The following is a 22172-nucleotide window of genomic DNA, read 5'->3' on the forward strand; positions in this document are numbered from 1 at the left end:
TCAGAAAATTAGAATATTGTGATAAAGTTCTTTATTTTCTGTAATGCAATTAAAAAAACAAATGTCATACATTCTGGATTCATTACAAATCAACTGAAATATTGTAAGCCTTTTATTATTTTAATATTGCTGATTATGACTTACAGTTTAGATGAAGATTCCCAGAATATTCTAATATTTTGAGATAGGATATTTGAGTTTTCTTAAGCTGTAAACCATGATCAGCAATATTAAAATAATAAAAGGCTTGCAATATTTCAGTTGATTTGTAATGAATCCAGAATGTATGACATTTTTGTTTTTGTAATTGCATTACAGAAAATCACAATATTCTAATTTTCTGAGACAGTCCTGTACTTTGGGAAACGCAGCAAGCAAATAATCTAAGATCTTATACAAAGTAAGTACCAGAAGCTTGGCATCTCCAGTACCAACTACAAGGTAAAACACGTTATTAATAAAATAACTGGTATAAATTATTTGTTTATTGATGATCTGCAATTCAGTAAACTCAGAAGTCATTTCCTGCTGGAGCCCAAATTATTATTTTTTCAATATCATTGTGTTATGTCCTTCTTAGTTTCCTAAAAACAAGCAAGAATTCCTTCATGCATTCATTATCAGTAGGTTGGATTATTGCAATGGCATCTTTGCAGGCCTTAACAAGAAATCAATCAGGCAGCTGCTGATTCCTTACAAACACCAGGAAACTGGACCACATTACACCGGTCATGAAATCACTACACTGGCTTCCAGTGAGTCAAAGGATAGAGGTTAAAATCTTACTGCTGGTCTACAAAGCACTGAATGGTCTTGGACCAAAATACATGGTTAATCTGTTAGTTCCTATGAAGCTCCCAGACCCCTGAGGTTCATCTGGATCTGGTTTGTTGTGTGTCCCAAGAACTAGAACCAAGCATGGTGAGGCAGCGTTCAGTTATTCTGCTCCTCACCGGTGGAACAAACTTCCTGTAGACCTGAAGTCTGCTCAAACTGTCAGCTCCTTTAAATCAGGCCTAAAAACATTACTGTTTACTGAAGTGTACTTAAATTAAATACTTGCCTGCTGTACTCTACTGCCCTTACTTTTTAACAACTTGTGCTTTTTATTATTTTACCTCTTCTTAACATTTTATTTGTTTTTTACTGTTTGTGTCTTTCTGCTTTTAATGTTGATGTAAAGCACTTTGTGCTATAATTGTGCTATACAAATAAACTTGCCTTGCCTTCAAATGACATTGAAATTTATATTTTAACCCAAAAAAAAGTCCCTAGTGCTGCTTTAAGTGCAGCTACTCCCCTCTCAGGTGCATTAGTTGTAGGTTCTAACACAGCAGTCCTTTACTGCAGCCTGTGGTAATTAAACCGTCTCTTTGAGATTACAAAGACATGCTGTGTAATCCAAGAGGTCCCCAAACACATTTGAGATGAAATAATTTGCAATTCTCAAGAGTAATCAAAATTATTTTACTTTCCAAAGTTTAAATCTTTTTGAACTCTCCAACCAAAAACCAAAGAATAGGAGGATCTTGACCCAAACACTTTGAATGAATCACAGAAGTGAGAAAGTCAAGCAGCAGATTCAAGTTTTATTTTCCCAGTTAGCTTGGACAACTGGTCATCATTCAACTGTTTCCCACTCGACCATATCAGGTTTTACAGTTTCTGTAATTAAAAAAAAAAAAACATGTGTAGTACAAAATTTAAATAGCTGATGTTTAAAGACAATAAGTAAAAACCAGAATTCTGTTTCAGAGAATTCTGATGGTGATGAAAATGTCAGCCAAATAAAAGATTAAGTACCTGATTACACATACTCTTTTATTATTTTAATGATCATTACAATATTAACAGTAACTTCTGGTCATTGGGTGGTTTGAATAAGAACTACTGATCAATTTTAACAATTGAACTCTTGGGAATTGAAAAACAGGTTTTATATAACTAATTAATTCATCAACTCTTAATGTCACTCTTCTAAGTGTGTAAACGTGAGCCAACATGAGAAAAAACACTGGGCTATGAAACTAAACAAGCTCATCTTTTATTTTAATGATAATAGTGAAACAGTCAAATAAAAGGCTCCAAAGCCACAAAGATGACTTCTCCTCTCCTGCTGTAAAACCTGAGTGAACAAAATGTCCCTCGATATCTTGATCCACGCCAGCTGTGCTCGGCACACGTTGACAAACGGATGCTATCTACTGCGTTTCCGCTGTTTGATAAGGAACAGATTTTCATCAGATGGGTACATCTGTGTGCCAAGTTTTTTGTAGGCAGGTTTTTTTTTGCCAGTTTTCTTGTTGTCCTCTTTCTGTTTCTTTGACGCCAGCTTCCACCTCTTCTTTTGAAGAGGACTGCCTGGCCCTCTTTCTTTGTGTCCCTCTGGTAGAGATAAAGATGTTTCATTCTTTCTCTTCTTTTTCCTGTTCTTCTTCTTCTCTGGCCTTTTCTCGGACCCTCCCCCTCTGGGAAAGTCGTCGGCTTCATCCACAATCAGTTTAGCTGCTGGGGCCGAGTTCCTCGAGATGGGCACAGGTCTCTTAGGTTTCCATGGTTTCACATTGCCAACAAATTCCTGTTGTCTGAATTTCTTTGTTTTGGGCGTTTCGCTTTGGTCATCGAAAAAGACGTGGCTGGAATTGGCTTTGTTGTTTCGAAATAGTTGAGGCGTATGTTTAGGCTGGTGGTTGCTTTTTTGATGGCCGATTTTCTGTTTCTTCTTTGGTAGTTCAGGGGTGAGAGGGGTCTGAGAAAGAGTGGTGAAATAGCCATTCCTTTTCATTTCTGAAACAAAGAAAAAGAATTTAATGACAAACATTTATGCTGTCTTTTATGTAAGGATGTATTATTACAATTATTATTATTACAAGGAGTGCAGGAGCACAAAAAGACAAAATATACACCGATATTTCATTCAAAGCAGGTAATATCAAATATATGTCTCCAGTCCAGCCCTAATACCACATCCTGAACTAAACACAGTGTCAATGAAATATTAATTGGTGTTAGTTTCAATATCCATTATTGTATCACAATTTTCTCAGGTTTTGTGACACTCTCTGTTATTGCTTATTACTTCATTCTGTGAATACTGTACTTCTGATAAAGCTGGAATATTTAGAGTATTCTGTCTGGGTCTGATGATGACTCAAAACGTGTTTGTAATAAGAAACGTTAACCGACACTCATCTTTTTACTCTATAACGCTTTCTCTCCTCAAAGTTGAGACAGTGCCTCAACAATGTGCTTATTGTGACTTTTGTTACTCGCATAAAAATGACAAAAGAACTAAAGGAAGTATGGAATTTTGGTTCATCTTCATTCATTTAGATTTATTGTTCAAAGGATCCCTTTCTTCTTCACAGAAGCCATGAGGCAAACAAGATTCAATGCACTGGTTTAACATTTTAGTAACATGCTTATTTATTTTTCTTCCTGGCCTAGAAATGAATGACAATAGATGGAGGAGGTATCATTCTCGTAATATAACTTCATACATCTCTGTTGGATAACTACTGACCTCCAAGCCTGCAGTCCAACCCTCTGATCACCTCAGTGTCTGCTGTCGACACCTGTTTATATAGACGTCTCTGTGTCGAGCAGCAGCTAACCACATATAGTCCATGGGCCAGACCAGATGTCAGTACCACTCAAGGTGACCAAACTTACTTATGATTTTTGAAAAGATCCATGTCTATAGATGATATTTTGGTAACCCTTCCTGAGTGGCAGCTGTATCATAGTTATCAGCTTATGAAGTTACCCACCCCCTTCAGGTTAATTGATGATTCTAAATTGGGTTTATTATACATTTCCTGAATCCTTATGGTCCTGTGAGTATTCCAGTTTTTGTATTTTTTATTTTTTATTTTTTTTGTATTTTGTGTCTCTAATGTTTATAAAACTAAGCTGGTTCCTTATCTCATTGTTATGTCCTTTATGTCCTGTATTTGCAGATAAAGACCAGTTTGTGACATTAGCCTAGTGGCTGTTATAGTTTCATAAGGTTTCATAATGATGCTCTTCTAGTTTAAGGCTCACAATGGCCGGTAACAACAATATAGTAGGAGTATATTATACATTTCCTGAATCCTTATGGTCCTGTGAGTATTCCAGTTTTTGTATTTTATGTCTCTGTTGTTCCTAGTTGACACAGGGCTAAAAGATAGTATATCATTTAGGCGAAAATTGTGTAAAAATGTGTGTTGTTTATAGTTAAAAGAGCTGCAGTGAACTCTATGTTGGTCAGAAAGATTCACATCTTAGCTTGAATGAATGCTTAAAAGGTCCCCTTTAAAATGATACCAAAGACAATATTGTGAAACATTGACAGATATCCTGTACATGAGTCTAAACCAGGATATGCACCAGCATCTAAAATGTAATTTTCTGAACTTCATGAGCTGATAACTATGATCCAGCTGCCATTCAGGAAGGGTTATCATACCAAAATATCATCTAAAGACATAGATATTTTCAAAAATCATAAGTACGTTTGGTCACCTTGAGTGGTACTGACAAGTAAAATTTTGGGCTCTGGCCCATTGACTAATATCAGTGACATGTACACAGAATTCTTAGTTCTCTTGCTCACGGATAATAAATACTAATATATCTAGTTTCTTGTACCTCTGGAAATATATCTGTGCCTCTCCTCCCTCTGTTCGTCATTCTCTCTTTCTGATCTCCCTTTTCCTTCTCTAGCCTGCTGGCCTTCGGCAGGAGTTTCCCCCTTATGATCCAGATCCTGCTCAAGGTTTCTTTCCTCTTAAAGATGAGTTTTTCCTCACCACTCTTTGGTTTAAGTTAAAGTTTTTACCTGCTATTGTTTATGCAATAAATGGGGGTCATGTTATGGGTCTCTGGAAAGCGCAAAGAGGAACTTGTATTGTAAAAGATGCTATATATATATAAAACTGAACTGACTATTAAATTAAAAAAGAAAAAAATCCCAAACATTAAACAATTCCTTAAATCCCTTCCAACTTCTTTAATTTAAACAAAACTGACTTTTTTTTTCTGTCTGTTAGATTATAACTTCGTCCTCATACATAGTTGCAAGCTCAAAACCATTCGTACGCTTTACAAAACTTATTTTATATCACATTAGAATAAGGTTTAAATTGCCGCTGATCATTTTTGATATCTACAGACTAAGAGAAAAATAATTTAATCTTTAGTTTCAATGAACATCCAAAGCTCAGAAATTAGATCGGGATTGGGTCCTGTGTAAGCCATATCAAACATTACTCCAGCCAATCAGAGACAAGGCAAGGTTTGCTCATGAAGGGCCATGTTTTCTCAGGGATCATCAGAGGTAATGTTAACAATTTGGTTAAAATATCAACAGGCATGATGTCATCCAGAAACTTCTTCCTCTACGTTTAAAACTACTGAGGAGCAGTTTAGATGAAATCTATTTGATTTTTCATTTCCCTATATTCTCTCTTTGATTGTAAGAGAAGCCACTTTTTGTCTGCGTGTTTACTGTGCGTGTGGGGGACTTGCCTTGAACCTTCATCCTGAGCCTATTTTGTCGCCGGTCAATTTCCTTCAGAGTGTCGTAGTGGTGGATAAATGGAGTTACGGGATAAACGCCTCTGAACATTCTCTGCTGTGTACACGCCTGAGGAAGAAGAAGAACTTTTTATTATCAACATTTAACGGGCCCTTGCTTAATTTTCAATAACACCAAATATTTAATTCATTTGAAAATCAATGCATTATGCTTGCATTTACAGTTCAAACCGATAAATAGAAACTTGCAGTAGGTAACGAGTGAATGAGGTACAGTACTCACATGCCCAAAGTGTCCTTTCCTGGAGCAGTTGTAGCAGTAGGCCGGTGACTGAGCCTCCTTTTCTTCCTTCCGCTTTACAGGAGGCCCATTTTTAGTCTGAGGACAGAAATGAAAATAAAATGAGATTGTAGGTGTTGAAAAAAAACAGTATTGGCCATAAATGCAAAACCCTGTTGCTTTTCAAAAACACAGTGAATAGAACAGAACAGAATCAGATCGAATAGAATAAAACGTAGCATAATAGAAGAGAGTAGAACATAACATAACAGATCTTTATTGATCCCCATGAGTGAAATTCAGAACTTACAGCAGATGCTCGTAATGAAAAAAAAAAAGAAACAATAAACAGCTAATATTAGAAATAACAATAAGTATCGATCCCCATATATATAATAGTAAGGCAGAATAGAAAAAAATATGCAAATAGAACCTTAGTCTGTTCCATATAAAAAGAATAGCCAGAGAGACCCATATAATGGTGCAAATATCACTACAGAGAGAATTGGTGGCTCGGCCGCTGTTAAACACTCTGAGCATCTGAATCGCAACACACACACGCATGATTAAAAAAAAAAACGAGGGGTTTTAACCCTCCATTTGTTGCCCGGCCTCGCTCTCCTCTGCCATCATTCCCATGCTCTTCATTGTTGTGGACTGCTGTGTACCGGTGCTGATATAAACCAGTGATTACCAAGGTATAGTTAGACGGCTGTAATGACCCTGTATGATAAGTAACTTTGCGTTCGTGCGTGTGTGTGTGTGTGTGTGTGTGTGTGTGTGTTGGACACACGGTCCCGTCCCCTATGGGCCAGGGTTCTGAAAGCCTTCCATGCTCCACTGCCCACAGCAAATATACACTGATAAAGAGAGAGAAAGAGGCAGAGTGCATTTACTGCTAATGTCGCGCACACACACATCGGTGTTCTGTGAAACCCACGTGCACGAAGCTGCACGCACCTTCACACCATCACTTACCGTGCCCCCTCCTTCCGCTCTCAACCCTGATTCCGAGATTACAAATGATTTGCGCCTCACGTCATTTCTTAAACATAGCTTAGCTCACCTCCCCTCCCACCTGCCTCCCCCCTCCGCGCCGTGCACACCCCTGCAAACCAACATCTACCCCTCACACTTGTTTTTTCCCCATCTTTCTCCCCGTCTCTTTTCCGCTTGAGTAGTTCTGCGGTGGAGGGGATGAATGCTATTAGAGCGTCGCGTCATTATCGGGTCAGGCCTGCCGGGCCCATCTCCATCACAAAGGCCAGGAGATCACAGACCTCTTGCAAGCACACATCCCTGCACTCACACACGCACACGGATACACACATATGCACCCTAAGGAGGTCACAGTCCCAGTCTCAAGCCCCCCAACCTCCACCCTTCCTGCTCCTCTTCCCATTCATCTATCATGTAAATTGGCTGTAGGTCTCCCACCGTCTCTTCCTCCCCTGACCTTGGGCTTGCGTTATCTCCACAAAGTCTGATCCAGCGCATGAGAGAGAATGAATCAAAGCAAAGGAGAGGGGAAAGGAAGAAATTAAATCCTCTTGTATTCTTCAGTCAACCTGTGATCTGTGGGAAAACCTGGCATAGATGCGTGCCTGAATGTGTGCACGTGCAAAGCCTTGTCTGCCTTACACAATATTAATTAAATGGAAGAACCTTCATCCCTGTCACACGCCCACTCTCATGGGCGTCTCAACGGGATGAAACCCTGAGAGAGCCACTCAGTTTGGTGTCGTTCTCACCGTTTCCTAAACCTAAACAGTCATTACATTTGGTCAACAAGTAATAATGGAGTCCCTGGAGAGATCTTCTCAATGGTGAGCTGTTGATTCTTTTGCATGAAAAATGAATATAAGGCAATAAAGATACTTAATTTTGACCAATCAGGATTCAAGTTGGTAAGCCTTTAGAATGCATTCAACTGCATTAGGGCTGGGGATCAATTCAAATGTCAAGAATCGATTCGATTCCGATTATTAAGATTCAGAATCGATTATCAAAATTTGATTCGACGCGATTCCGATATTGATTTGGGTTAGTGTTATTAAAACAGTTTTTTGAGCTGTTGCAGGAATTACTGTATATGGCTGTGGTTATGCAAAATATTACTACTAGTATTATATTGAGATTAAAGAGCAAGTATTGGCAGCTAATGATGCTGTAAGGACCAATCAGCTCCCAGAATGCTGATAGAACTGCTTTCAGAAACATCATGTGGGTCAGAATTACCAAACAGATCCAGGGCAGCAAACAGAGACGGATGAAATCGGTTTTATTTTTTCCCACATTCCATTTTTATTTGTTCCATTTTCGGTCTATTTTGGTTTTTTAAATTGTTGAGCATTTGGTTTTCAGCATTTTTTGCAAATGTAAGCCCAAGAAAGTATATAAAGTAATGAAATATAGACAATTTATGCAATTATAACCTAACACTTTAATGTTTTCATACCTTTAAACATATTTAAAGGCAAAAACATGGCACCAGTTATTCTCATGTCCAACAAAACATTCCCTTTTTGGGGTTCAAACAAAAAAATAAGCAAAAGTTGTAATGTAATAATGAAAAAATAAATAAAATACATAAATAAAAGAAAAAAAAAAGAAAAAAAAAATCGATCTTTAGACATATGATCGATTTTTAGGAATTAATATAAGAATCGATTTAGAATTGGGAAATCTATTTTTTCAACACAGGCCTAAACTGCATCACTCATCAGCTCCATCTCCTTCGCTAAATTTGATCATAAAAAAAAAAGAAAGAATAGTAACACCAGGTCCAAAACTCTCAAACTAACAAGTCTCATCATGGTGGTGGTCAACTGCAATAATATAAGGCTAGAGCAAATGCTATACTGACTACTGACTACCATCCTGCACACGCTAGTTAGCCGCTGCAGCGGTTCTGCTGCTTTAAAGCCAGGCGGAGCTTTACTACTTTAAAAGTCGCTTGTTCTCCAAGTAAAAAAAAGACCTCTGCAGGAATGTATCCAACCCCTAATAGAACACAGACCAAAAAGTCTAACACATGTGCAAGTCAGAAGGCTGTCACGTGTAACTACACAAGCAGCATCCAACACGGGGATGGATGGATGGCTTCAATCAGAACTAATGTAATGTTACCTTATATTCATTCTGTAAAGTAACATTAGGTCATGTGATGCAAGAGAAGGTCATGTTAAGGTAACATTATAAGCATCATAGGTGCTAAATAATTTTACACGGCCCTCACACAACAACAATTGATGGGGGGGGGGGTTTGTTGTTTCTGATGTGTCTTAGTCACATCAATAAACATATCAAACTCCTTCCTGTGCAGTACACAGGAAGTAAGCGAAGTTGGCTCTGAACTAGACCTGGCCCAATGTACGACTTTACTGACTAACACCAGCTGCGAAGCAGACATCGATACGTGAAAAGCTGAACTTTCCTCTACTTCTGACAGGAGTAACACTTCCACTGCGATGAAGTGGATCCATAATGGATTTTGCCGACAGCTGATGTCACCTCAATTGAAGGCAAATGGAAAGCAGCGCTGTTGATGTTGCCAGCATGCTTGTGTGAGCAGCAGGTTGTTTTAGCTACTCTAAAATATTGTGTAGTAATTGACATATGGTAGGAGTTTTCCCACCAGTCGAGGCTTGTTCGCTCAACCTATTTTCAGATTAACCAGGGGTTGGGCAAAGTCAGCTCCTCCAAGAGTGGCAAGATGGTGTCTGGAGCAGTCATAATAATAATCATAATAATAATGAACACTTGAGAAACCTAGGGTGATGTCACAGAAGGGTTTAGGACTTTAAATAGCTTTGTATGTCATTTGAGATGCAACAGGCACAACAAATACGTCTACCAGAGTGATGGTGAATCCTCTTCTAGTTAACCTTAGCAGTTAGCCAAGAGCTAACCCGCCTGAATCATGCACCCGCTGTGGTGGCAAAAATTGTTGTTAAATAATTAATGTCAGGACACCTCAGCTGTCTTTCTGAAGTTTTAATGAAAGAGGAAAAACATTCAATTGAATGGAGGGTCACACAGTGCCGATCTGAACAGACGCTCAGTCAGCCAGTAATGCCCTAGCAATGTTTAAGCACACGCTATCTTATAGTGGCCAGGCTGGGAACAACTAGACAAAATATCACCCTGGCAACCATGCTAGGGTCTGTGTCAAAGGAACATGACCTTGGCATAGGAATGTTCACTTGAAAACAGGCAACAGACAGTGTTATACCAAAATTTCCCATTACACCGCTGCACTAACATGCCGACAACGGACCAAAATAAAATAGTATACAGTAGGCATGTTCGATTAATCGATTTTAAATCGTAATCGCGATTATGTAATTAGAACGATGTTAAAACGTGAAAATCCTGCGACAAGTGCCCCATCGGAGAGGCTCTTTAGTGTAGGAGGGGGCGTTGTAACATGCCACCGGGCATCCCTCAAGCCAGATGCGGTAGACCGGCTCGTGTTCTTTGCAAAAAACTTGCAAATGTGAACAGCAAATGTAATGACTGACATTACACACCTCTACCTCCTTCATGGGTTGCATTATTATTTAGCATGCAAAGACCCAGTTTAGTTTAATTAGAAAATGTCTTGTTTTATTTAATTGGAAATATAACTTACTGTATGTTTGCAAGTGCTGATTTGCTGATTTTTTTTTTCAGAGATAAAACTTTATATTTTATTATATTTTTTAAACTTTTTTTACAGAGTTTTGCACTTTATTCATTCATTTTTGGTTTAATAAGAGCAAAGTTTGCACTTAAAGCCCAATGGGGAAAATGTTCAATAAAAAAACAGCATATTTGAAATCATTTCTTCGCCTTTTGTCAATTCACAAAATAATCGTAATCGAAAATCGGATTTTGAGAGAAAAAAAATCGAGATTTTATTTTTGGGCAAAATCGAACAGCCCTAGTATACAGTAGTTCACAGTAGTGCACGTTCTCTCTCTCTGCGGGTGCTTTCCTCCATTTGCAACAGTAGCAAAGCCAGTTCATAGATCTTTATTTTGGTTCGTTTACACATGTTCGGTGTGTGAAGCTTGTCGTAGCAACCATATGGATTAGGGAATGTCAGCAAGGACATGCAGATCGGACGTTATCTCTTGCAGCATGTAAATGATCCTTTTGAGGAATCAGAATCAGATGTGGGCTGGCGGTGTGAACACATCATTAGTTCTTTATTGTGATCGTTTTGCTTCCTTTTGTAGCTCAACGATGATAAATAACTTTCTCTCTTTTCGTTTTCTTATAAATTTCTCTTGATAGAGTAGAAATTTCCCAAATGTGTCGTGAAGTTAAGTGTTTGATGAATCCCTTTTCAAATTTCACCTCCAAATTAATTCCTAATCCTAGAGGTTTGCATACATTTTCTGCTCGCTTGGAATTTTTAACTGCTTCCTTCACTTGTTTCACTTGGTAGCCTTTTTTCTACTTCAGGCTTTGTGTCAAAATCTTATGCTCGTTTGGGTCAAATTTGTGCACAAAAACAGAAAATTCTAGATGGCTTATCTTTTATCGAACATTGTTCTGTGGCTCCATCTTAATCTTCATTTTTAGCTTTAACTGCACCACCAATTCTCATGTATTTAGAAAACTGATAAAATAAATAGAGCTCCATCTGATCTATAGATGTGCTATATCTAGATTATTTAAACATTTATATATATATATATATATATATATATATATATATATATATATATATATATATATATATATATATATATATATATATATATATATATATATATATATATATAGGCAGGGAGAGGACAACATCATGAGCTTTTTTTTTTTTTTTTTTTTTAATCAGAAAGCTCATGACCACAACAATAAAAGATTATCAGTTACACTCACACTTTTCTCAAAGGCCCTAAAGCTGCCTCCGTCTACTCAAACAGATGTTTGGCACCTAAGAACATGAGAGGGGAATGGAGCTGCATTAAAAACATCTGTTTGACATCCAGCACCCCTCACTGCAGACATGAGAGATCCAGTGGATGTGATGTGAAGAGCTTTACGGAGGTGTTGAGACTTGGTCTATCTGAAAAGGGGACTCATGGTTGGGTTTAAGGTTTAGGATACGTGTGTTTGTGTGTGTGTGTGTGTGTGTGTGTGTGTGTGTGTGTGTAGGGGGGCGTTTCAGAGGGTCCTCGGGGCTCCGCTGTGTGGACACAGACAGCCAACCATCCGTGGCCTTTTCATGCATGCACACACACCGACGCTCTCTCCCTGTCACACGCGCGTTTTCCCACAGCTGTCCTAACACATACACCGTGTCTCTATAAGCCCCCGCTCTACTCTGCTCCTTGCCTTAGCTCCTATTGGCAAAGCTGTGATAATCCTTCGGCCAACACAAAGCTCAGACTGTTACAGACTACAATCTGAAGGAACACACACACACACACACACACACACACACACACACACACACACACACACACACACACACACACACACACACACACACACACACACACACACACACACACACACACACACACACACACACACACACACACACACACACAGTTATATAAACAAAATCCGAGGAGCAAACAGGCTTGTGTGTGTAAGAGAAGGGGGCAGGTTTTGAACAGTAACGGGTGGTGGGAGCGTGGGGGCCGGGGCCAGCAGTGCTGTTTTGCATATGTTATTGCAGCAATAGGGAGAGTTTTGCATATGTTACCGGACCCACGGGGGACTTATTCTGCATGCTTTATCATAGAGAGCAGTTCTGCAGCACAACACAAGACTACTGGGCACATACCAAAACAAACACACCGTTGTGATGTGTGTGTGTGTGTGTGTCTGTGTGTGTGTGTGTGTGTGTGTGTGTGTCTGTGTGTGTGTGTAAAGCCGGAGATATACTCTACGCACGTAACCTGCGTAGCCTGCGTAGCCTGCTTTGTGTCTGTTCATGCTCCACTGCGTACGTCGCGTAACACCCGAGTAGAGCCTGTCATACCGATGGTGACCGATAGGGGGCAGTAAGCAGAGCAACAGTTGGAAAAGCTACTTATATTAAGTAGCAGAAGTAGTAGCAGCAGCAGCGGTAGCAGATTAGAAAAACGAACACTTTTACAGGACAATATTGGATGATGTAGGAGATTATAACATCGTGTGAATGTGTATGAGTGTGTATGAATGTTTGTGGTGGTCGGAGGGGCCGTTTGGCGCGATATGGCAGCCACGCTCCCGTCAGTCTGCAGGGCAGCTGAGCTGCGGCTACAAACGGAGCTAACACCGGGGAGAATGTGTGTGAATGAATAATGATCTCTGTAAAGCTCTGGGTGCCTAGAAGGAAGCTAAAGAAAACCATAACATTATTATTATTATTATTACTCTTTTTTTAATGTGTATTACTTATTTATATTACTGTTTTACCCCCTTCCCTGTGTGTGTGTGTGTGTACTTCTGCTACGTGAGTTTCCCCGTTGAGGGAGTAATAATAAAGGACTATTTTATCTTATCTTATTATTATTGCTTATTATCAAAAGTGGATAGTCTTTCCAGACTAATTTATCCAGCATTCTCCTCACCCATCTCAACAAGAATGACGAAACAATAAATCCAGTTAATTTTAGGTTCATATGGAGAAGTAGATGTCAATATATAAGAAAGATTAACATGGTCAAAAAATGTATTGTTCCTAATATGATTCCAAGTCATTCAATAGTATTTTTATTGAAAAACAGAGTATTTAAAATAAAATAAGTCCCGTCAATTGACTCCTGGCTCCCGGCTCCGCTTCCTCCCGGCTCCGGGAGGCACCGAGGCTCGGCGCGTACCTCCGCCGGGGGTCGGTCGCCGGGGCTCGGTCGCCGGGGCTCGGTCGCCGGGGCTCGGCGGCCGGGGCTCGCCATCCGCGGTACTCCCGGGGACTCTAGTCCCGCAGCACCAGTGAGTATTTTGACCGGAGAGATTATAAAATACCGGACTTCGGCATATTTTACCGGACAACGGAAACCCTGGGGGGAAGTTAAATATTGCATAAATATATGCACGGGGAACTTTCTCCAGGGGAGAGCAGCATAGTCGTGCCAGCTGGGATCAGACCGGGAACAGCGATACTAGCGGCCAGAGCGAGAACTGCAGGTCGCGTACGCGTTCAGTGTCTTTTTGAGAACGTGCACGTCGACGCGTCAAATGTACGCAGGATACGCAGGATACGCGAGACGTGACGTCACGCGTATCCTGCGTCTCGCGTACGCGTTCTGAACTGCAAGTATAGACGAATCCGGCGACCGGTTTGTGTGCGCCGCCATCTTGTGGCGGCGCCATTGCTGCGGTGGCAGGTGTCAATCTGCCACCGCAGCGCTGTTATTGTAACCTGACGCTCTACAGCATCATTATAGCTGGATTGATGATGTTAGACAGTGGCCTTCCATAAATAATGAAGGTATCTTAAATTAATGCTGATGTTAATTTATAAATAATGATTTGTTTGAGCGATAAGCAGGAAAGAATAGAGGAATAGGGAGATAAGGGAGTGTATGATTAAACACTGTAATATAGCTCTCTCCACCTCCTCTCCTTATGAGGCATGTCTGCACAATTAAATATTACCTGTGTATGTTTTGTTTAATTTTAGGTATCCAATAATATTTTATTGATCGCCTGGCGTCCGATGACGAAAAAAAACGCAATTACAGGTCTCTAATTGAAGGGCAGAACTATCTCAGCTCCGGATGATACAGAATACATACATACATAACCCCAATCTGCAGATAAAACTAGTTTGTTGAGGAAAAAATGTTAACTCTATTTGTAGCTGCAGAAGAAAAAAATAATCTCACGAGGAAAACAAAAATATTGCTCATGTCTCGGAGCCTCTTCAGCATAAAAAAAAAGAAAAGAGAAGTAAGATTAATAAAAAAGATGTACTGTATGTTGTAGCCTACTATTATACTAATTTATTGAAACACATGGCGAGTCAAACATCTACCAAAGCAGCTGTCAAACACTAAACAAGGTAGTAAGACGTGGGTTGTGCAGAACTGCGGCAGTAAATCCTCATCGGAGCTCCACTAGTAGTGATTTCATATGGATCAAACCGTTAATAATCATTATTTTCTCCATATACCGCTCCCTGGCTTCCTTGTTTAAGGTATCCAGGTAAATTCCAGTTCCTTTCCAGCAGTTTAACATCTTTTTTTTGCGTTCCGTCTGTTCACTTGGTGAAACAGAAAAGTGGTTTTGACAGTCCGTCCCGTCTTCATTCACTATCAAAACAAATGCACGTGACGGGACAGGAGTTTTCCGATGATACAAATACATTAAGAGAGCCTGGCAGGGAGCGGAGTAATAGATCCATACGTATATATGTCTATGGGCTGGAGCGGAGGAGCGGAGCCGCCACCGCAGTAATGGCGGCCCGCTCGACTTCCGGGTTTCGCCGGATTCGTCTATAAACGCGGCTTAAGACATGCCAGTTTGTACATATTAGGTTAACGGGCAGGATTAGCGAGATGAAATTGCTATAAGGTGAACATCTTCCCAGACAGAATACAATCAGTGAAAACACTGAAAACAACTATTAATCCTCTTAATTTTTGTTGCTTTTAAATTTCAATCAAACTTATGACTCAATGTGAGTCGCTCACTAATCGAATAAAGGAAATCAATCTGAAAATGAGCACATGTGGAGCAGTTGGGGATCCTCCAAATGGTCAGATTTTTTTTTTTTTTGTGTCTGCTGATTCCCAAAAATCCAGACTGAGGTAAAAACCCCAAGCCCTGCCGGCATCCACACCCACGATTTGACATGACAAAAAAGTAGTAGTCCAGGAATTTGAAGTTAATGTGATTCAGGCGTGAACAGCGGTGGGTTGCCACGTCTGAAGAAAAACCTCCATGTTGGGGCAGCGACTGGCAGTAATCTGGTCACGCTGTGGAAGGCGGAACAGAGGAGACAAGCACATCTATTCAAACCTAAGTTGTACACTTTTTTATTCTGGCCGTTTGAAGCCGAGCTCAGAGGCCTCCGTCTATTGTGGCGAGCGCGAGGCGGAGTTTTATGGAAATGTACAGTAGTACCCACTTCATCCCTTCCAATTAGACGGAGACAGCACATATGGACACGGGAGACGGGGATTTAGATGTATTACGCAGAGATGGGCCGAGCCTGGTCTAGCCTGGCTGGGATTTAAACCCAGATTTTAAACGTCAGCCATCCAAACACAAACATACGCAGACGACAAAATCGTCACCATCCAGCTAAGCGGAACGTCACAATGACCAGCAAAGCCTGCAAGACCTCTGATAACGCAGGACCTGCGAGTGAGCGAGTGTGTTCGTGAACATGTATGTTTGTGTTTACATTCCTATAGTTATTCTTTAAGAAGTCCGTCATTTTTATTGTTGCCATTAATATATTTGTCAAACGTAATTAGTTGATATACTACATCTGTAAATAAAGATAAATATTGCTTTAGTGATCCGTGTGTAATCAGTATCATAATTTACATTCTGTCTTCAAATTGCTCATTTTGTCAGATTAAAAAGGTCAATTATATTTCATTTTGCATCAATGCAAAACAGATAAGCCAATAACTTCACAGGATGGTGCTGGCAAATCTTTTCTCTTGACCAGATACTTATGTGGTAAGATACCTGATCATCCCAAGTCTCTCCGGTGGCACAAATCAAAAATAACGTATGTGGCATTAGCTATCAAGAGGAGGCTCAGAAAAGAACTTGCAGAAGAGTTTATATCTGTCAAATGTCTTGGGAAAGCCTCGGTGTCCTCCCAGTGGAGCCAGAGACGGCCTTAGAGGGATCTTTGTTAAGACAGCTGCCCCGTGAACCCGTCCCAGACAGCGGTAGAGGATGGAAGCGTGCTTCTATGACTGAACGGATGGTCGAGAAAGTTGTTTTCTCAAATAAAGTGAACCTGTGTGACTTAATCAAAAGTTCCCCCATGACCGCTGGCTGTTAATGAAACTCAACATACTGTACAAAAGCCATCCCCCCCTTTCACAAGTGCACCTTCCCCCCGACGGCAGAGCCGTCCCTGTCTCAGTCCGAGGGAGAATAGAGCGTTTAAACCTTTTTGACACAGCAGATGTGCCAAGACTGGACAGTCTGCACCGAACAATGATGCGGTTGCAGAAACAGCTTACTCCGCAGAATTGGATTTAAAGGGTTTTCAAGGAGCATCACTTGAATTGAGCAGGTTCTTTTCAGGAGGAACCAAAGAAAAAGGTCAGCCATACAGAGGGAAGGACAGAACAAAAATTATAAGAACTGTCAAAACTTAAACCTCAGCAGAAAGAAGGCAGGACTTAAAGTCAGTGCGGCTTATGACTGACAGAATAACTGGGAATTATTCTGCTGGTGGTGGCAGTGGGAGCACAATGTTAAATGAGATTAAGCTTTCTTAGATCTTAAGACTCTTTGTGGTACTTTAGGTGGACTGTGAGAAGTTAATGTGCGCACAGTTGTCCACACACATCAGAGTCCCGGACTTCTGAGAGAGAGATCCATAAAATACCTGCAGTTATCCGTTGGGCCACTGAGGGGCACTATATCTCCACATAATATTCAGACTGTTAGGCTTCCCAGAGGTCCCAAGAAAATGTGCATACAGAATTATTCACTGGTCTTTCAGACAGGTAATCTGGTAAAGACGTGTGCTTAAAAAATGGATCATATTGTAGTTTCGTTCAGTCTTCTGCAGATCTTCTGCAGAAATCTGCTCTAATACGGGCAGAAAACGATGTTGAAACAAGAAACTGATTCAATGTATATGAATACATTTATAGAGTATATAATATTTTTAAAGAACTTGTCTCTGAAAGCAATTTTCATACAAGCAAGAACATTTGAATAAATTTACAAAACCCAGAGCAATAAAACATATATTTACTCTGCAACATATAATGATAAACATTCACTCAAGCAATAAACCAAAAATGTGTTTAAAAGCAGATAAGTATGTATACATCTGGGGGAGGACGCGTTGTCATACAATTTGCATTAAAGTAAAAGATAATTATTGGGCAGTGTGGCTAAACTATCAGCTTTAAAAATGTTCAGACAACTATCCTGTGAGATTTTACACAACATCCATACTACCCCGCTACTCTTTTTCAGACCTTTGGTCTCGTCAGGAATGACTGCGGACAGTGAACTGCTAACCCGTTTTAACTCACCATTTTTATAACCTTTTAACTTGCATGAACTGACTGCACAACATCTGAGGAAATACCATTATACTGACTAACAGACAATGCCGTAACCAAACTTAAATTAAAAAAAACATGTTATTTCCCTCAATGCCTTGCGTCCGTTCAACGAACGGTGGCTATCCCAACTTTCCCAATCAAATGTGTGATGAGTTGCAATAAAATAATCTGCAGAGTTTTAGTCAGGATTTGGAATTTCAACCTACTAAAAGCACAGAGCCCACCGGTGAAAGTCACAAAAGATCTCCCCACGGCATCAGACCCTCGGCCTGGCTTCAGTATTGGTTCCAAAATGCTGCACAGTGAGTTCATGAAGCATTTTCTTTCATCTTAGTGTTTTATAAATGCTATTATGTTCGTCTGCATTGAAGTGAACTCATATTGATTGCATTACAGAGACCTGGGTTAATCTGGACTGGACTGCATTTAAGTGTTTTGTTTTTCTACTTTCTCTGTAAAGTTCCCCAAAATGACCCCTGACATATGTGTGCACATAAAAACTTAATTTCCTTTAACTTTCAGTTAATCTGAAAGATTTGAAAGTGGTGAAAAGTATTCACAGTTTAAAAATTGTAATGTTCCTTTATTAACCCAATTCTGTTGAACCCCCCCCCCCCCCCCTAAATTTTGTAGAGGTGCTTTAATTTGACATTGACGACCTGAAATGGTCTGTCTGAGCGCTCATTTCCCCCCCAAAGAAAATTAAACGGTATTTTCTTTTTTATGAAAATTAGAGGATTTAAGGAGTAAAAATGTCCTAACCTTGGGCTAACAAAGGCCTACGTGAAGACTGACCACAAGAGGAAAAAATGTATTAAAAAGCGACAACAAAGTGAATGAAAAGAGAAAGGAAGGGCAGTCAGGTGGGAAAGACGGGAGTTCAAACGGCTTCATTTCCCAGTCGAACAAGAGGGTCACAGACTGGGCTTTTTTTTTTTTTTTCCTTTTCACACACATGTACGCACACATCCTCAGGGAAAAGATCAATACACACGCACGCTGATGCTACTACGAGAGGGGGGAAAAAAAGCACTAAACACACACACACAGCACCGTGGGCCAAGGCACCCGATCGATAAACACCAACGTACAGGTGTCACCACTGATATCTAAGTAGCGGCCAATCAATGCTCACACACAGATATACCTGAACCAATAAGCTGCTGTGGGCTAAGATTCACTCTTCCCGTCTCTTCCTTACCGTTTAATACTCTCCCTCGCTCCAGTCCTTCCCTCAGCAACACACCTCTGCCCCCTGAACGCTCCAGCTGCTTCGCTCTTCACCTCTTGGTGTCTTACACACAACATGCCTGCGATGCAGGAGAGTTAGCCATATACAGCTTAAATAAATAATACCTTCAATATGTAACAAACAGAAACAAATGTAATGAAGGTTCTCAGAATCGAAACTCTAAAATGACTAATTTGGTTCCAAGAAATACTCGTCCATTTCCTACGGCAGCCAGAGGGCGGCACTCTGGTCCTAACGCAGCACACCGGGAGAGGACAAAGTCACTCTGACACGTGTGTGGGCTGCATGTTTGCATAAAAACATCAATGCACAATCTTTGTGCACATTTATGGAGCCAATATGCAGAAGGCAGGATATTAAATGGAGACTCAAGCCTTCGGTCCATCCGTCCATCCTGTCCTCTTATTTTTAAGCCTGGTTTTTGTGATGTTTGCTCTGAGTCCTCACACTGGCAGTAAAGATGAACGTGGCTCGTTGTGCCCCTTATCAGAAACGCCTCCCGGAAAAAAAACGCTGAGTTCAAATATTGCAAATAACCGGGTGGGAACCCTTGACGGCCCTCCACTAAATTTCTGGGTTCACATTTGAGTTCTTGTCACTGGCAAATCAAACAACGGGGCTCTACTTTCACATTTTCAGCACAGTGTGACTGCATTCAAAAAGTTCAGGCCTTCAGCAACCGTGACCGTCAGATTTTTGGTGGCACGTCTAACAAGAGCAATACCTGCTCATTGGAGTCACTTAGGATTTGCTCATTTAGCCGTTTAGCTTCAAACAAATGCAGCGGGAACCAAGTGCAACAAAGCTGCAGGAAATGGAAGGAAGTCCAGATGTAACCGAAGATGAGTCAAAACAACACCATAAAACCAATTTATAGAGTGAAAGTACAAACTTTTTTTTTGGTTCGCTGGGTAATGGAGGGAAACCCAAAAGATATAGTTCATACTTCTTCCACCGCAGAAATCTGCATCCAACCAGAATACATAAATCTTCCTGGTAACATTGAGCATTTATACTTTATAGTGTGTCCAGTATTTTTTAAAGGAATAAGGAATAACATAAGGACAAGAGAGGCAGAAACAAGGAGTCTGCAACAACCTCACATCATAAAGATGCACAAAAAAGGAAAGCGGTAAAAGCAGGGTCTCTTCAGGTGAGCGATGCGGTTGTGTTTGATTGTGTGACCGAGTGAAAGAGAGACTAAGAAAGAGTTGTACACGTCAACCTCTTCTTTAAGAAAAAACCCAACATTTTATTGAATAAATATTACAATTGTGTTCAAATCCATTAGACACAGACATGATGAGAATGTTGTGGGTGTTTTCTGTACCCCATTTGCTGCTCTATATATTTGTAGAAGTGAGCATGTTTGTGTGTGTCCAAGTGTGTCAGTATCGTACTTTCTCAGTAAATACCCCAGGGCATTGTGGTCCATACAGTGTGGTTGGGAGGAGTTTGTTAGTGGAGGGCCAGGTGCAGGCAGACAACACATACACCGACGGAAGACAAACGGACCCAGCATGCACATGCGCACACACCAACACACACACACACCAACACACACAAACACAAACACACACACACACGAAGGATAAATGGACCCAGTAGCAGGGAGGTCTGACAGAATGCCTTTTCACACCTGGCTGAGCCCAGCGGAAGGTGACAGAGTCACATCTACCAAAGCGAACACACACGCGCGCTCCAACCCCGCACACACACCTTCGTCACATTGGGGAGTTCAGGGTCATAAGCAGCATCATGAATAAAATGAGACTGTCTTAAACAGAAGGAGCCCTGTATATGCATGTGTGTAGGTGCATTTGTGTGTGGGAGGGTGTGTTTGTGCCTGTGCGGGGCCCCTAACCCCCATGCCAGTTTGGATCTGTAACGACCTTCTGTTCCCCGCACTTAAATGGCTTAAATACTTCAATTAGACCTGGGTCACAATCCTCCACCCGTTAAAGCATATCGTCACACACAAAAACACACACAGACACACACACACACACACACACACAGAGAAACACAGATATGGTTTCATCACCTTGCGAGCCGAGCAGAAACTGTCATCTGCATTGTCTGGTCTCAGCTGTGGTTTGAAGTGAAACTTCACTAAATCACAAGACACATTTTGAATCCTGGGATTTTACTCAAGGACGTCAAATAAACATCTGATCCTTTTCAGGTCTTTAGTTCTGTAAATACACCCTAAGATGACATATCACACTGTCATTTAACACAAACTAATCCAGGATACAGAATCAGTGAAAAAAAAACGACATCCTGTGATTCAAAAGATTGTAGAACCACATTTTGCTACAAGAACTTCAATTCATCACCTTTCGTATGACATCATCAGTATCATATTGTGAAGGAATTTACTTCTTTTTTTTTTTTATGTTAACCTCTGCCTTACAGCCAGACCGAGCTAGGACAGACTCCAGGTAGTCCCCTTGACCCTACATGGGAAGTCTCCTGGGAAGATCGGCAACCGTCTTGAATTATTTCCACTTGCATATAACCTTTTTAACAAAAAAAAGGCCTTAAATCCTCTGTAAAGTTCAACACTTGCTTCTCCAGGATGAGCTTTGCCATTCTCCTTTTCTTAGCCTTGTAAATTACTCCAATAAAGAGATGTTTGCACTTGTTGATCAGTTATTAAGAGCATGTCTGCTTTCTTTGAGTATTAAAGGCAGCCTCGGTCTACAGAATGACTCCTCGTTCTGGTAACATGTCATCTACTCGTCTGAGGATGTTTTTTTTTACCTGCTAAGGGCCGCATCATTTTTTTAATTATGTCCTGATGTGTAAATCTTCAGAATTGTTGTTTTTCACCCAGCGTCCTCCGCACAACATGAGCAACAATTAAAGTCCTATCCTCTCCGTCAGCGTCTCCCCTGGAACTTCTCTGTCCTGC

The 22172-nt window shown here is 40.5% G+C and overlaps 1 protein-coding gene across 1 annotated transcript in view; it reads right to left on the reverse strand.

The window, feature by feature from the left end:
- Window positions 1-1579: 1579 nt before the first annotated feature.
- zcchc7 (zinc finger, CCHC domain containing 7) overlaps window positions 1580-22172 on the reverse strand; it is a 68217-nt gene continuing 47624 nt past the window's right edge. Inside the window, exons 8-10 of the mRNA XM_061711333.1 lie at window positions 5804-5899; window positions 5512-5629; window positions 1580-2787 (exon numbers count right to left, since the gene is read on the reverse strand). Of these exons, the coding sequence (XP_061567317.1) occupies window positions 2198-2787; window positions 5512-5629; window positions 5804-5899 (804 nt within the window). The 3' untranslated portion in view covers window positions 1580-2197. The remainder of the gene's footprint in view (window positions 2788-5511; window positions 5630-5803; window positions 5900-22172) is intronic.

This window comes from Cololabis saira, chromosome 1 (genome assembly GCF_033807715.1).
Source record: "Cololabis saira isolate AMF1-May2022 chromosome 1, fColSai1.1, whole genome shotgun sequence".
NCBI lineage: Eukaryota > Metazoa > Chordata > Actinopteri > Beloniformes > Belonidae > Cololabis > Cololabis saira.